Consider the following 18,079-nt stretch of genomic DNA (forward strand, 5'->3'; position numbering starts at 1 on the left):
TATTGGGGAATTTCGTATATATATATATTATTATTTTCTTATTAAAGCTCAAAGAAGAGTATAAGTGAAGTAAACTATTATTAGATAAATTGCATATTTATATATACAGCACTATTGAAACAGTAATTTCTTGTAGTAACATATTACAGGGATACTGTGAAACATTCAAAATTTTGAGTAAATTAATTTTTAGTAAAGCAAAAGGAAACGTGAATAATACTAAAATAAATGTAAATATAATAAGTGAAAATATAAAGATAAATGCATTCACCGTAGCTTTAGAAGTAGATTTTTTTTGTACCAGTAAATGAAAATTAGAATTTTATTAGATCTGTATATCTTTGAGATTTAGTACTTTCATGCAGTTAATTAATATGCTTTAAAAGATGTATGCTTTTGAACATACGTGCTATTTATAAGGGAGTTATTCATTTGTAAATTTTCCATCTATGTACAAAAATTATTTTATTTATTGTATCATATCTACTAATATGACTATTATATAATCAATTATATGTCTTAACTTGGATGATAAGGATACATATGCAGTTGAATTATGGGAGAATTTTAGAAATAGTGAAACAGATAATTTTTGTGTTAAATTATAATAAGGGCTGAAAAATGAAACATGTCTTCTTTGTAAAAAAGTAAAATATTGATTTATTTGGTTAATTATATACGAAACTACATAAATAATATATTAGTTGCGATAAAAATTAAATATGTAAATGAAAAATTTATTTTTATAAACATGGTATTATAAATCTAGTAAAAATATGAAAATTGTATTGTGGAAATGGAAAATTAATATCTTCTGTTCATTAAAGTGCGTTATTACAATGATTAATAATGGAACATATTAAATATAAAAAATATATTACACAAAAATAGGCAAAGATTTTGAGATATATATGCAAAGAAAAACAATTCTTATGCTATAAGTACGTGAAAATATATAATAAAATATTTTACTAGAAAAAAAACTTTTTGTATATGAATGCTTAAATTGAGAAAATTATATATAATTCATATAAATAAATGTTTATTTGTTATGAAAAATGATCAAAATATATTAAGAAATAATGAATATTGTTAAAATTAAAAAATCCTGTTTATAAGTAAATGACTTGGAGGATTCTGCGGAATTAAGGGTTCAATTTAGTAATACATTTTGCAAGTTATATATATATTATTATGAATATTTAAAATATTTTTGCATATATTTTATAATAAAACATTAACTGTACTTATAAATGTGAGATTACCGTATTAGGAAAAATCTCAAAAAAAAACTAAGAGTCTCACTATATGACTTCAAGACAATAATATATATATATGTATGTTAAAAGAGCAAAATGCATAGGAGTTAATTTAAAATTGTTTTATTTTAAAACATTTAATTGTTTAATTTGATGAATATATTTTATTGAAGTAAAAAATAGTATATAGTTTTACATCGGATAATTATAATATGTTTTTATGCTTTTGATATATTTATAATTTACATGCTCAACATACAATACATAAAGTATAAAATTATTAAGGTGTATAATATATATTTTGTAAAGTTATTTTTAATAAAATATTATTTATTTATGTTAATTTTTTAATGTGTCCTTAGAATTTGTTCCGGGTATTATTGCTATGAAAAAGAACAAATAGAAAAATAATATATTCTTTCAATTACTATAAAAAAAATATTTCCAAATAACATATTTTATTAAAATATATTCTTATTTATTATGTGTATATTATATCTTATAAATTATAATTATTTTTTTATATACTTCATTTGATACATTATTGAACCGAGAAAAATGTATTAAATACTTTCAAGGAAATTTTACTTCTTATCTCAATTTTTTGCTTCTTATTTTTTATTATATTTATGTTTCTTCTGAATATATATTTTTAGGTAATAAACAGTAAAAATAAATTAATTCCATGAGTTTACAGTTATTTCGCTTACAAATAATGATATATAATAAAATCATTTAAAAATTATTATTTTCAAAAATATGCTAATAATATGAATAATTTTTTTTTTCAATTAGCTCTGAAGTATATATTTTTTATATATATTATTGGGTATCATATTAATATGATTATTTAAATACATTATATATCGTAATTAATTCAATATTTTTAATTTTTATAATTAATATAATACATAATTTGTTCAAAACGTTTCCTCTATTAATTACTATTACTATTATCATATTGTTACGATAATAAATATTTTACTACAATAATAAACATTCGTTCCATTATGTAATATTTACAAAATTAGCATTATTAATAAGAAAGAATCATTAAAACTGCAAATTATCCTCTTAATATATAGTATAATACATAATATATATTCTATACTTTATACATTTAAATATATTTAATAATTTGAAATATTAGAAGATTATGTATATATTTGTTTATTTTTGTTTTTTTCGAAAAGAATTATATAAAAATTATTTAATTACTGTACTATATTAAATTATATATTTTGGATATTTATGAATAAATTCAAATTATATTATTTTTATTAAAATTAATTTCTTATAAATAACATAAAGATATCAATTATATATTATATATTTAGAGTTTCCATTCTTTGTATTTTTTGTAAAAAAAATTTTAATTATATATACGTTATTACGTTATTAATAATAAATAGGAAAATAATAAAATAAATATAGTAAAAAATATAATTAAAATATATTAAAGAATAATTTGTTTTTTTCCTACTGAATATAGTACTATATTAAAATTATATATCATGCAGAAAAAAATTTAGTCAATATTTTTCATTAATATCGGTATGTTTATACTTTTATCCTGGATATGCAATTTTTACATTGAACAGGTATGACTATATTATTTAAAGAAATTCGTATTTTTTATTATCCGGTTCTTATTTTTATCAATTCTAATTTTCAGATTGAAATTAATTATTCTTTTAAATAATATATAAATCTTTTTTTTAGTAGAGTAAGTTTAATATATCAAAGAGAGAGCATAAGTATCATATGAAATTATATTTAAGAAATGTCAGATTACTGGCAGAATGTGAATAAAAAATCATTCAAATTTTGTAGAATCAGAACAATAGATAATTAATGATGAAGAGAACGATGAAAATGTTACATCCAACAATAGAAAGGGGAACAAAGAAACGAACATACAATGAAGCAGAAGTTCATTTTATAAAAAAAAATTTGATAAGGAATATAAGGAACGAAAAAAATTAATATATATAGGAAAAAAATGATATCACTTTGAAATTAATGTTTTCAAGAACCTTGATTACATAGATTTTATTAAAAAAAGGTCGTCAATTAGCAATAAGACTTAACAAAAATTAGTGCGTGAAAAGATTGGACATAAAATGTGTTTACCTACTTTAGCGCTCACGTGGGTATTATTAGCATCATTACAAACTACAATATTTGGTTTTTTTAAGAAAAAAAAATTAGAAGAATATTATGATTTTACATTATTTCTTGTTATATTATTCATGCTAATTGTCATGTTGATGTTAGGTCCTGTTTTTACTTATATGAAATGTAAAAAACATAAAAGAATTATGAAGAAGATTTATTAGATTAGATAAAATAAATATTTTCATTTATGTATAGTATGAATTAATATGATTAAATAAATGTAGCATAGTTAGTCTTATATTTTATAAAGATATATAGAACTGCTTAAATTACATAAATGTAAGTATGAATAGCTAGATAGTTTTGATATATAAGATTAAATAAATATTTTATTAGTATATTTGTAAATTTGAATGTTTGAGCGTTTTAACTATATAATATAGAGTATTATTTCAATTTAATTAAATATTATGGGGTAATATATACTCGTATATTTAAATAGATTCTTATGAGAATGTACATATGTAGGTAAAAAGTAATATATAATTGTACTGTTCATACAATTTTTTTGTAATATTATTATTTGTATTTGATTTAAAAACTTCTCGTTTGATTTTTTTTTTTTTTTTCTTGTACTAAACTAATGTGATTATTTGTTGACGTAATTCCAGTATGAAAATTATTATTTTTATTACAAAATAAATGTAACTTTCTTAATATCTAACGCAATAAACTAAAAGTATTTTATTATATTTATATATATGTATTTATTTACGTAATGAACACTTAATATTTAATCTATAAAAAAGTTCTATAGAATATATGTAAAAAATCATATTTAGCATAAGAATCATTTTAACCGTATTCTATTATTTATTAATTATATATTTGTAAATCTATGAATATATAATGAAAAAATATCTTTTTTAATAGAAAATCATTTATGACAATTAGTCACGAGATACTATGTCTTTATAATTAAGTGAAGCATTAATATCATATATAATTTTATTATTGTTACTAACTGTAGTGTTAATTAAACTTTTTATAAATTGTTTAAATATATATTATATTGAAATTTTATAATTATATATATTGTGTATCATTCAACAATTACATCAAGGAATAAAATTTAGTAAGACATTTATCTATATTATAGAGAAAAACGTTTCTTTTATATTTTAATTGTAAATTTCAAAGAATGAGTTATATATCTATTAAAAGCTATATAATTTTAGGAGTTATTAAAAAATATGTATAATTTTTACAATACTTTAATAATGCATAAGTATTGGTTTATATGTTAGTAATACTTTTCATAGTGTCTACAAATATATTAAGTAATATTTTAATATTATTTTATTAATATATAAAAATAATTATAACTTATATTGATGATTTCTAATTCTTTCATATTTATACCTTCATTTTTTTAAAAATATAAAAATAGAAGTTATATTCCTTTTTTCTCTATATAATTCATTATACGGATTCAAAATTTAAGTTATTTCTAAGAAATATTCTATAATTATTATAGAAATGTGGATTGTAATAGAATTGTTATATACGTTATTATTTATTTTGTTAGTTATTATTCTATTTTAATAAATACGAGTATTAGAATTGTTTTATTTTTATTATAACACATCTGTGATCTTTGATTAAATTCCCCTTTATGGAAAGTAAATGCGTATCTAAGATAATACATATTTACAGCTAAAAAAAGATTTGTATTTTTCTATAGGAAAATATATGGAACCTTCCATATTCATAAAATCTGTTTCATCATCCTTTTACATATTTTTAATTTTTTCGATATGTGACACTTCGCTTGTAATTTTATATGGCTATAAATAATTTTGAGTATCAATAAATTTTGCATGCGTTTCATGTCTTTTTATATTTAATAAATAATTCTATTATTATATAATATATATAAATAAATAAAGATAAATATAAAATAATTTCGAATATAAATTTTCAAAACATTACTTCTTATTTAAAATAATTATATATTTCATTAACTAAAAAAATTGGTATGCTCATTCAGAGGTTCAATTTTTAGGTAAGGGAATGTATAGTTTACATGATTTCATGTACAATTATCTTAAATATATATATACTTTTGTTTTCCTACAAAGAAATATTATTTAAAAAGTTTTTTTTTTTATATATATTTCTAATATATTTTACCTGTATTACTATTCCTTAAAATTTACCATATTTAAATTAATTCATATAGTCTTTGTGTATATTCATAGAATTAACGTTTATAATGTAATAATTTTATATAATGATATATTGCACACAAAGGCAATAATTTTTGTATGAATTGCAATATTTGTAAAAGAATTTTAATACTAACGAATAAATTATAATTAAATGCAATGTTGTATCATTCGTAAAATTTATTCATTATGTGTATAAGGCTTCTCATATTATGTAAATCTCATTTTCCTTAAAATTTTAACTGAGGCAATCACAATTACGAGAAAAATTCTTATCATGTTAATGGGTATGAATTTATCTATTTATTCTTAATAATTACAATAAAATTTATTCCAATATTTTTCATGTTTTTTATTGAGGAAAACTACAATATGTTCCATTTAGAAATATGAATCTTCTTGTACAATCTTATAATCCATTAGAACAAGAAATTATTGTTGTAAAAGTGTTGTTTTTACAAATATGTAATTTTTATAATAATGGTTTACTCTATTTGGACTTTGGTTTAATCTTCAATAGGAAAAAATAAAAATATATTAAATGATCTAGACGAACATAGTGATCATTTAGCGCTACAATGTTCTGAAAATTATCATGAGAACTCCCGTGATACCAGATATTATATATAATATCATACTGTACTTAATTATAATATATGAATATTAAAAAAAAGATATCTATGTTAATAACAATTATAATTGTGAATAAGTTAAATGAATTTTATTTTAAAAAATACAAAAAAAAAAAGTGTTACTATAAATTGTTATTAATAAGTATATTGCATGTACAGTATATGTATAGGCATAATAATAGGATAACTATAAAAAGTTCGTACATAAATACCCACGTGATCTATTTTAACAAAGTAAAAAAGAATATATATATGAAGTAAAAAGATAAATATCTTACTCAAAATTATAAGTAATTAAAACAAAGAAAATATAAAAATACATTAATTTTTTTATTGAATAAACATTATCCATGTTATTATTATATAGTGACATAGTCAGGATGCACAGTATTTATTATAGTTAATTCATTTATATAATATATATAAATGGACATGTACCAAAAAGAACAATTTAATAATTAAATATGAGAAATATAAACAGTGTTTGTAAATGAAAGAAGAATTATTATTACATTTGCTAAAAATTTATAATAATAAGCGTATGTCATATATTATTGTAATATTAATACATATATAATAATTTTTATACTATTCTAATTATATTATTAAAAATATGATATATTTTAGAGCTATAATTTTAAAGGATAAGAGATAGAACTATATAACTTTATATTAAGTAAATTATACATAGAACAATGGCATGTATTTTAATAGGATTTAATAATAATCATTAAAACAGCAATAATATTACTTATTTTACATTAAGATGATATGGATTAATATAACGTATTGTATTTTTAATGAAATGACTTATATATGCACGTTCATTATATAGTGTGTTTCCATTTTTGCATTTATGTGTATATCTAAAGTTATATAGGTAAAACTAGCATCTATTTATCATAAAATAATTTTTTTTTACTATATTTTAATAAATAATATTCTTTAAAATTACATGAATTCTGAAAATATATCAAAAAATATAAATTCTTGTGTGAAATAATATGAATTGTGAATTTAATTACATAAGTGGATTTTTATAATTTAGATAACAATTAATACATGTTAAATAAGAAAAAATTATGTTATTCAAAGTAAATAAATAATGTTAAATAGGACTTCTTTAATATAAATTTTCAGCTGCATGCTGTTCTACTTTATATATATATATATGTATCAATTATATTAGTATATCTTATGTGAAAAATGCGTATGTTCAGCATATGTATTTTAATGATAAATATTATTTTTTAAATAAATAAATAATATATTCATAGTACTACGAAGAAATATTCAATGGATTATACGAAATGTTATTAATCTTGTATTACTTTTAATTAAATATTATAAATAAAGTGTATTAGAATATGTTAACTTTTATAATATATTAGAACAAAAAAATTAAAATATATTAATAAAAAAAATAAAAATTTCATATATTTATAATAGAGTATAAAAAAAAAAAAAAAAGATAAATTTGATTATACAAATGTTTGAAAACAATTGTCATGTTGTTCTTCTATTATTCCTACAGATATTTGGAAAAATCATATTTTCATTAATATTTCTATATATTAGCCCACTATTTTATGTTTTTTAAGTATTATGTTTACCAAATATGTAAATAACATATTATAATACAACAATTTAAATACATAATATCTTTAAAAATAATAAAAAATTTTATGCATAATCCCCCTGTATATAGTTATTAAACAATTTATTTTGAAAAGAAGAAGTTTATAATGTAAACAATTAATATAAAAAAAAAAGAGAAATAAATCAAAAAAATATATAAAAATATATTCAAAATTTAAAAATAAATCAAACCAATAATTTTTTAGGATAAAAAATTATTTAAACATTTATATAATGGATGAATTTATTATGTGAATCAATTGTTTACAAAAATTAATTTTCAATTAATATATATATACATATTTTTTTATTTCCTCACCAATTTCTATCCCTTGTGTATACGTTTTAAAAGCATTAAAATTAGTAATAACACATTTACTGTATAGTATAATAACCTAAATTTTTGGTAATACTTTTAATTTGTTTTGTAATTACATTCACAATTTCATGTCCTAAAAATTTATAAAATAATACGGCATCTTTTTAATTTTGCATGCTAATTAAATATTTATGAATAGTGATAAAAGTATATTTTCATTAGTTATCAATTAAAAAAAGATACAAAAAAAAAAAAAAAAAATATAAACATCTTTCTAATCCATTTAATAGAATATATCTACTAATAATTACTATAAAATAATTACGATGTCTAAATATTTTTTGTATTATTTAGTGTTGTAAATTATTCCATTTACATGGAATTATAATATTATTATATTTTCTAAAAAAATTTATATTTCATTTTACTTTTTTTAAAAAAACATAATATAACTAATTTTTACTTAAGAATATCCTTATAATATTCAATATTTCAAAAATGTACCTGACGTTATTGTCATTGATTAATGTATTTTAATTTTTAAATTAATTCCTGAGAAATCATATTAATAAGTGGAAATATATATGCATTATAATTATATATTTAATAAATTATACTATTTTAAATCATTCAACAGAATAATAAATATCTTTTATAATTAACTTTTAGGTAATTGACATACATATATATATATATATACATATATATATAATATTAAAAGTTATATATAATTTTCAGTCGTATTTACTTTCCGCAACTATAGAAACAATTTAGTAAAATTTATATAATATTAATTCTTCTCTGTGTAATATCATAGTAAATATGAGGAAAAATTAAAATAATACTAATGATACAACAATGGTTTATATCAAAAATAAATATAAAATATAACACAAAATAAGGTACGTACTAATATACTAATAACAATTTCTTTTATATATTATATATTTTAAAAAAAAAGAAAAGAATAAAAAGAATTAATTATATTAATACAGGTAGTGTTATTTCTATATATGTGTCTTTGGTAAGAAAAAAAAAAGGTATAATACTTATATTAATAATAATTTTTATATAGTAACTTTTATATCACTTATATGTAATTTTTTAATGTTAGTTATTTAACTTTTTTTATATAAGGTTTGTATAAATTTTACACAAAAATAATTTCTCTATAGTGATTTAAAGTAAAAATAACATTAGAATATATCCTTAGTTGTAATATATTTATATATGGTAAAAAATATTAGAAGCATATAAAATGAATATTAATTTATTATATCATTTTTTAGTTAACATATAAATTACTTAGTTCATTATTTTATAATTTTCATTCATATTTATTAGTTTAAAATTACGCTATTAATAAGTAGAAATATATATATTTGTATTTTTTTCAGTTATTTAAAACGACCTCGTGTTATCATGTAGATTCAATATGGAAAATTGTAATACCAGAGTAATATTCCTTTTTTTTTTTTAATATGGATAAACTACTTTTTTGTGATAAAAAAATTATGATACAAATAACGCAAAAAACTAATGTTTAAATGTTTCCTAATATATTTCTTGAATGTAGGACTACACTGGGTTCGGTTATGGGGCATCAGAATATGTTATGGAAAAGGAATTTAAAGAAGCTCGAAAACAAATTTCATCTTTCACTGCTTCCTTAAGGACAAAGAAAAATAAAAAAGAATTTAGGGTTGAATGCTTAAAATTGATTGATTATCTAATTACAATAAAGGATAATCCCCCAAAATATACTGATCGAAAACGTTGGGTACCAGTACTTAGGAATTATTTTGGAAATAAATTTGACAAGCTTACTCAATATGGTGGTTGTCCTATGACTTTCGATAAGAAAGATAGAGACCTTTTAGAACTAAAATATAATGCGTTAGACTTCTGTGGAAAAAATATATCATATAAAAATAAGCTATCTGACTTCAGAAAGGGAGGTAGTAGCACATATAGTTGTAATAATAATTCTGATTGTATAAAACATTGTAAGGAATATGAAGAGTGGTTTATAAGTAAAAAGAAATATTTTGAGAGTAATAGAAATCTCATTAGTGAAAGTTGCATATTTAAAAATACATCATCACAATTTCCAGAAAAGAATTGTAACATACTAGATACTAGTACATTCAATAAACTTCCTCAATGCCTACTGCCGAAACCAGATGCATCTACTCAAGCTCCAACGGAACAAAAAGAAATAAGCAGATCCAAATTAGATCAAGTCAGTGCTAATGTTTCGCCAGTATCTCAAGATCAAAGTCTATCACAAGTGGAACGTCCACCTGATGGACAGCATAGACCATCTGAACATCAACCAAGCAGTTTACCTGAAGGTCCACGTTCAGATCAATCTCAACTTCAAACAACAGCAGCAGACAGAACTCAGGGAAGTTTAATTAATTTAGATACAGATACACAAGGTTCAATTACTCAAAAACCAGATGCTATTACACATTCTTCATCTTCACAGGAAATATTAACTAGTTCTATAGTAAAATCACCAGGTAGCCCAGAATTAGAAGCAGATAGTCATATTAAAACTATACCCGCAGCTACTGATGTATCACATCCTAAACCTCCTCCTACTACTCCTGTAGACTCTAAAATTCAAGATAACATTAATTCTACTTTCTTTTCTATTTTTGTAATATCTAAACAAATTAATATATATATATAACGTTAATGCAGGTCCAGTAGCAAATTCACATAACCCATATGTATCATCGTTTTTAATAACATTTCTAATTATTATTGTGTCTTCTTTTTTTATAAAAGTAATATAAAATTAAGTATTAAAAACATTATAAATATTTGATAATTGTAATAATATAACTTTTAAGTATATTTATTTTGTATTTTAGTACGCTCTAATGGGGAAGTTTAAAAAGAAGAAAAATATAAGAAGAAAAGTTAAATTCCTCAGAATACTACTACCTTCGCATTCTGTTAAAAAAGACATACTTTTATCAGATGATCATTTGGATCAGACGATACATGATGATGAAGAAATCATAAAAAAATTAAAAATACATGAACATAACACTATAAATAATACAAATATGCTAAAGAGAAAAAAGGACAGATCCAAAACTATTATAGAAGTACATATGGAAGTACTTGAGGAATTCAGAAATGAAGAATGGGAATTAAAAAAAGGTGAATTTTTAGCAGTATGTCTAGAAGAATACAAATATGAAAAACATAGAACCTATCCTAATTTAATAAATGGTGATCAAATGGAAAATATTAAATGTAGCAATGATATTGAAGAAAAAAAAATTATATGGAATAAATGGATAGAAATGCACAGAAATCTTTCTGAAAAATTGAAAAAAGAAGATTGGTTTAATAATTTGAAAAATGAATGGAAAAAAGAGAAAGCCATGGTAAATGAAACGGAAGAATTAAACAAGAAATATTTAAACGAAAATGAAAAAGGTTCACATTTAGAAAGAGAAAAAGATGCATGGAGAGGATGGATATCAAACAGAGGTAAAATTGTAGAACATTATTTGGAACAGGACTGGTTAAAGGGATTAACAAATGAATTTGATAATATATTAGATGAATATGAAAATGAAGGAACTGAAAATAGTGTATCACTAATAAATATAGAAGAAATGGAACATAACAAAAGTTGCGAAGAATTATATAAGTATATTAAAAAAAAATTATTATCAAAATTGTGTGTGCTTGTATTTATGACAATATTAGAGGAGTGCAAAAAAGAGAAAAATGTAGAAAATAAGGAATCATATTTAGACAGTTCAATAAATGAATGTAATTCAGAAAAAAATTTAGATAGGAAATATCACATTATAGAAAATGTTGTTGAAAAGGGAAACAATGTTTTGGAAAATAGTGAAAATACTGAAATTTTTGATTATAAGGAAGAAAATAATTTTACAGATGAAATAAAGGATTGGATAGGAGAAGATGATATACATGTAAATTCTATATAAACTATGAATAAAGTAGACTAATACGATTAATTAATACAAAACAACAACCTATAAAATGGTAAGGACATGATCAAAATGTATCATAACGATATTACAATGAAAACATATTAAGTCAATGAAGCAGATATCTTAAAATTTTGGATACATTAGGGGAACAAAAAAAAAAAAAAAATGAAATAAATTATCAAGCACTGTATATGAAGAATAAATATAATTTTGTGACATAAACAGTATTTTTTATTACAAAATGTTATTAATTATAATTGTCCTATTTAAAAGGTATTCTATAATTTATGATCTCTAAAAGTTCACCATGCCTATTCGCATTAACTTAAAGGCACCATAAAAATATATTTTGTTATAATTATGGTAGTCTCTAATTAATATATACTTATATTGCACTTGATATGATTAAATAAATAAATATATATTTATTTATATGATTGAAAAGCATGCTATGAAATGTTTCCGTAAAAATAACGCTACAAAAATAGTTGAGCCCAATTGTTTTAAAAAGTTGCAAAAAAAGGAAATCAAATTTTATTTTAATTTTCTAACGCGCTAAAAATATATTTCCGATTATAAATAATAGAAAAATAGAGTAATCTACAGAAGTAAATTATTATAAGAAAATACATTTAAACACGATTTTTCGTTTTTCCTATATTCAGTAATAATTACTAAATCCTTAATTATTAACGCATATTTATGTTGTATATATTTGCATGTATCATTTATTTCTATTGTAGCTACTGCGATACTAATCGAAATATATTTTTAAAAAAAAAAATAAGAAAAGTTATAAAAGGTAATTCTTATTTTATTTTCCTTATATAATATTGCATTTGAAACTATTAAAACTTTTTCTGTGCTATATGTTCTATGTATACAAAGTAATTGCTATACGATATCTTAATCATACTGACGTCTTTACACAAAATTAAATATATATATTAATGGAATATTAAAATTACTGGTATGTTTATAAACATATGCAATGAATGTATCTTTCTACTTGTTTTTATAGTTGTACGTAGGAGGATGCTAAATTAACATATATTTATGGTTTTATAATTTATTCATAGGAAACATTTTTCTATGTTAGGAAAAATATATAAGCAAAATATATATTTGTAAAATGGTATTATTATACACTTTTTGTATTGTCAAAATATGAGGGTTAATAATTTTTTTTTTTTCTTCTTTTATTCTTTCGTTTTTGCTTATTATTTTATATATGTTTTTTTTCTGAGCCAATATGAGTTAAAATTTTTTTTTCTCTATAATAAAAGATTAGATGATAAAACTGTTTTTATTATAATAATTTCTAATAGTATTGCTCTTAAAATTGCACTTATGTTTATATCATGGAATAAAATATTATATATTTTTTTGGGTACATTGGATTAAATTTTGAATTATAATATTTACTTTTTCTTTTTCATTTTTTTGGATACAAATAATTGTATTAATATCTTTAATGATGAACTTTTTGTAGTTTATTCTTATACACTTACTATGTACTACTCTAATACTTAATATATATTACCAATAAAAAAATCCAGCAACACGTTTAATATTTCTTCTGCTCTATGTATATAATATTTAATATATATATATAAAAACTGTGTTCTACAGATACAAAGTTATTTTATCCAAAAGAACTGATCAAATATGAATATATACTTTTTTCTTTTTGAAAAACGAAATAGTTTGAGTACTGATTATTATATAATATTTAATCATAATTTGATAAGTATATTTATATGTAAAAAAAAAAAAAAAAAAAATGTAGGTTTTTATTTCGCGAGTTACATCAATTTTTTTTACTAACGATAAATTGTGCTAATATAAGGGCTAAATTACTAGTTCCAAATAAATTCAATAAATTCAAATTTATTTTTACTTTAAATATAACTATAATATATCTCAAAAGTGTTATGCTTTAAAACACATAATAAGAAGTCAGGGTACAATTTCATGAGTATAATTAAATAAAATTAAAATGCTCTGCCAATATACGCATTTGAATTGTGGTACATTAGAATCTTAAACTATTCTTAGGTAGGAAAGTTTTAGTTCTTTTTTCCATGTATAAAACAAATATTATTGCAAGTTCAAATTAAATTTATTAAAAAAAAAATTAAATAAATAGAAAAAAAGTATTTGACAAAAAGTTAGAAAAAATAAATTATTATAAAAGGACAAATAAAAAAATATATATAAAAAGTTAAAAATAAAAGTGTCTATATTTTATTTATGCTCCTCTTTTTATTCTTTGATCTTTATTATTTCTACTTAATAGAAATGTTTATTTAATCCAATTTTGTGGGCTTCTTAATATCTTTGATACATATCAGTTGATATTCCGTAAATCATTTGATGAATGAAGCTCATCTTCTATATTTACTACATTAAATCTCCTCCTGTCAGAATGTCTATAAGTACGTTTTAAGAAGCGCCTTGGTCGTTTTCGTGTATATAAATCAGTAAAATCAAACCTATATCTTTGTTTCCTTTTTCTATGTCTACGTAAACGTGATCCGAAGGGAGTAAACTAATATATAAATGAAAGTAAAAAACATATATAATATGTTTATTTAACAACTACAGTATTTTAAAAAAAATATGTAATAAATGGTAACTAATAATGTATACATATAGCAAAGAATAATTTTGTATTTACTTTAAAAAAAAGGTAAAACATAAAAATAATTCCCATTACTAAAGTAACTCCAGTAGAAATACGAACAAAAATGTTGTTTAATATATTTGATTCATTAGCTGATCTCCTTTTCCTTACTGCTACGCGATATTGTTTTAAATCGGATTCATTCCATGATCTTCCAATATGAACTTTGTACTTCCCAGTTCTATCTATTTTTGTAGCAAAATTTCCTTCAACTAATACATCCATATACTCGCAAAGTAGTTCTTCATATTTATTTCTACTTTTAGATGGACACTGCAGTGTTCCTCTCTCGTCAAATTTCCATCTAATAGGACCAGCTGCGTTTTTCGCAGGAGGTACAGCTTCTATTTTTACGGCGCTCTCACCAAAATCCCCTTTTTTTCCTTTTGCATCAGGTTGACCTCTTCGTGATGCATCTACTTCTGCTTGATTTGACCTAGACTCTAAATTCGTACTACCTGGATGGGATCCACTATCAGTCACTATTGTTCCACCATATTCAGCTGTAGGAACACTTCTAGTTAACGTCACAGATGTTGCGAATAAACTACAATGTGGATGTATCTTTATATCTGATGTAAGTCTTCCATTTTTTAGATTAAAGCATGTACCATAAGTAATTGAGCTCAAAATTTCTGGTTCTGATACCTTAGAATTTAATGTTTCCTCATCAAAATTTGCTGTAATTCTATTTAGTCCATTACAACTATCACTACCTTTAGATAGCAATGCAGATAAGAGTTCACTCGGATCAAACTCATTTTTACACGTCAAAAAATAATTATCACATACAGATGTCCCATACGAACAACAATATTCCTTCACATTGTTATATATATCACTAATAGATTTAAGGTATTCTCTATATTTACCGTTGTTACATTTATTGCAAGTTTCACTACTTTTTATAGTGTTATAGTTTTTAAAATAATCATACAAATACTTCTCTTCGATATTATATTTCAATCCCTGTAAATTCTTAATATCAAATCCAAAAGAACAATTACGTTTCCTGTGCTTAGTGAAAAGATCAATCTGTAATTTATTAAATTTATTAATAACACCTTCGATATCATCATTTGACGTACCTTCTTTAAACAAATTCCATATTTCTTGATATACCCAGTTTCTATAATGCGAACAATATTCTTTAAAATTTTCTGATGTATCCTTTTTAAATACAAAATCTAAAAGTTTTGATACCTTATTACAAAGTGTAACATATGTATCCTTGTGAGGGGATGCTATATCATTAAATGCATTACATTTTTCTTCATTTTCTACATTTTTTACCTGTTTATTCAATTCTTCATATATCTTATATGGATATGACTCTTTTAAAACTGCATCCTGAAAATTGAATCGATAAAATGAATTATGTAAATACATAAATACTTCTAATAAAGAATGATTGTTCTCATGTTGTATATGAAAAATGCTATTTAAAGAAAGTGTCACTATCATTATTTCAACTAAAAATGAAAATATACATAATCTATATCTTCCATTTCTGTAATTTCCTTTCCTTTTTGTAATGTATTTACTAGATTAAATAGTTGAAACTCTACATATATAAATATTTACGTATAAATAATGACGACATATTTAGAAATGGCTCATTTCGAGTATTCTGTTTTTTTTTGTAATTACATATATTTACATAACTCTTAAAGAAATGTAACACTAATTTATTTTATAGAATAAATTAAAGTTGTATTATTTTTATTACAATGGTATTGTTAATTGAAATATAAATAACTTTAACACTGATGGAGTATATTAGTAAATAGTAAAAAATACGAAATGTATTATAGCTAAACATTATTCTATATATACATATATATATATATATATATATATATATGTCCATACATAATTAATTATTACTATGCAATTTTCTTTAATAGAAAATATAATTTTTAATATAAAAAATTATAAATTGTAGTGCCCTGTTATATATTTTTTTTCAAGTACGTTTGTACTTCTAAATATTTATTTGTATCTTAATATGGTATCTCCATAAAGTTACCAAATTTCCTTTTTTAGAAAAAATCCTTGCATGAATAAGTATAATATCACTTCATTAAAACTTTATATTTTAACTTATTATAAAAAATACGATATAATATTATACACGCATTACTATAATTAGCTGAGTGCATATTACAAAAATTATTAATATGTACATGAAAAAAAGAATATTTAAAAAAAAGAATAAATGAAACATAAACAAATAAATTATTTTTAATATGATAAAAAATTTTACTTGGAATATATTTATTTTATTTATAATTTAATTATTTTTTAGGTAGACTATATATAAGAAGAATACAAATTATTCACCTCTATTAATGACCACAATAAATTTTAAGTCAATATTTTTTTTTTGTTATATTATTACAGTGCTCATAGTGTATATTAAATTGTTCATCCATGCTTTTATGCAGAAATAAACCAATCAAATGAATCATTTTTAATAAAAACTTTAAATTGTTAATTACATTAAAAAATTGAAATATAATATATTTATCTATCGAGCGTAATAAAAATATTATTTTTAGGATAACTAAAAGATAATTAGCACAATTCAAATATAGTTGAATACTAAATTTGGGAAATATATTTGCAATATTTATTTAATTTTTCATAAAAACTAAAAAAAAAATTTAAAGGAACATTATTATGAGGAACAATTTGTACGGATTATTTAATCCTTTTTATACATTTTCTTTTGTTTAATGATAAATGAACTAAAATATAATTTATTATATTAGTAATTAAGAAAATATTAGAGAATGTTTTCTTATTTTTTTAAATATATATATAATATATATATATATATATATAAATCATTCTGTGTTTTAAAAATAACAACATATAAAATATTGCAATTCGGAAATGAGGTGATTATTAGCATGTTTTAATAAAATTATAACACATGAAAATTAAGAATATAATATTACAAGCTATAAAGTATATATTAATATTCATGGAAAGAAGATTTATTTTCTGTCAATTTTATGCATAAGAGAAAATAAATATTTTTTATGTTACATATTACATTTACATTATATTTAATTTAATTTTATTTTTTGTTTACTTAACTTGTTGGTCCGAATAGTATGCTTTTGTTTTGATACATAAATATAATATTTTATTATGCTCATATTATTATAATTCGTTTACATGCAATGCAAAAATGAATATAAA

General features: G+C 20.7%; 2 protein-coding genes and 1 pseudogene across 3 annotated transcripts; 2 read left to right on the forward strand and 1 right to left on the reverse strand.

Moving 5' to 3' along the window:
- The first annotated feature begins 2,984 nt into the window (after positions 1-2,984).
- Positions 2,985-3,598, forward strand: PmUG01_00059000 (annotated as a pseudogene). Its single transcript is given in 2 exon segments — positions 2,985-3,063; positions 3,078-3,598. Coding segments are annotated over 2 exon segments (600 nt in total).
- Positions 3,599-9,629: 6,031 nt separating this feature from the next.
- PmUG01_00059100 (STP1 protein) lies at positions 9,630-12,177 on the forward strand (the record flags this gene model as incomplete). Its single annotated transcript, XM_029004888.1, has 3 exons — positions 9,630-9,650; positions 9,771-10,859; positions 11,077-12,177. The coding sequence occupies 3 exons, from the start codon at positions 9,630-9,632 to the stop codon at positions 12,175-12,177; spliced, it is 2,211 nt and encodes a 736-aa protein (XP_028859108.1).
- A 2,356-nt stretch (positions 12,178-14,533) lies between these two features.
- PmUG01_00059200 (PIR protein) lies at positions 14,534-16,377 on the reverse strand (the record flags this gene model as incomplete). Its single annotated transcript, XM_029004899.1, has 3 exons — positions 14,534-14,734; positions 14,864-16,219; positions 16,360-16,377. 3 exons carry the CDS (start codon positions 16,375-16,377, stop codon positions 14,534-14,536), a joined length of 1,575 nt encoding a protein of 524 aa, XP_028859109.1.
- Positions 16,378-18,079: the final 1,702 nt, after the last annotated feature.

The sequence above is a fragment of the Plasmodium malariae genome, assembly GCF_900090045.1.
Source record: "Plasmodium malariae genome assembly, contig: PmUG01_00_34, whole genome shotgun sequence".
NCBI classification, from domain to species: Eukaryota; Apicomplexa; class Aconoidasida; order Haemosporida; family Plasmodiidae; genus Plasmodium; species Plasmodium malariae.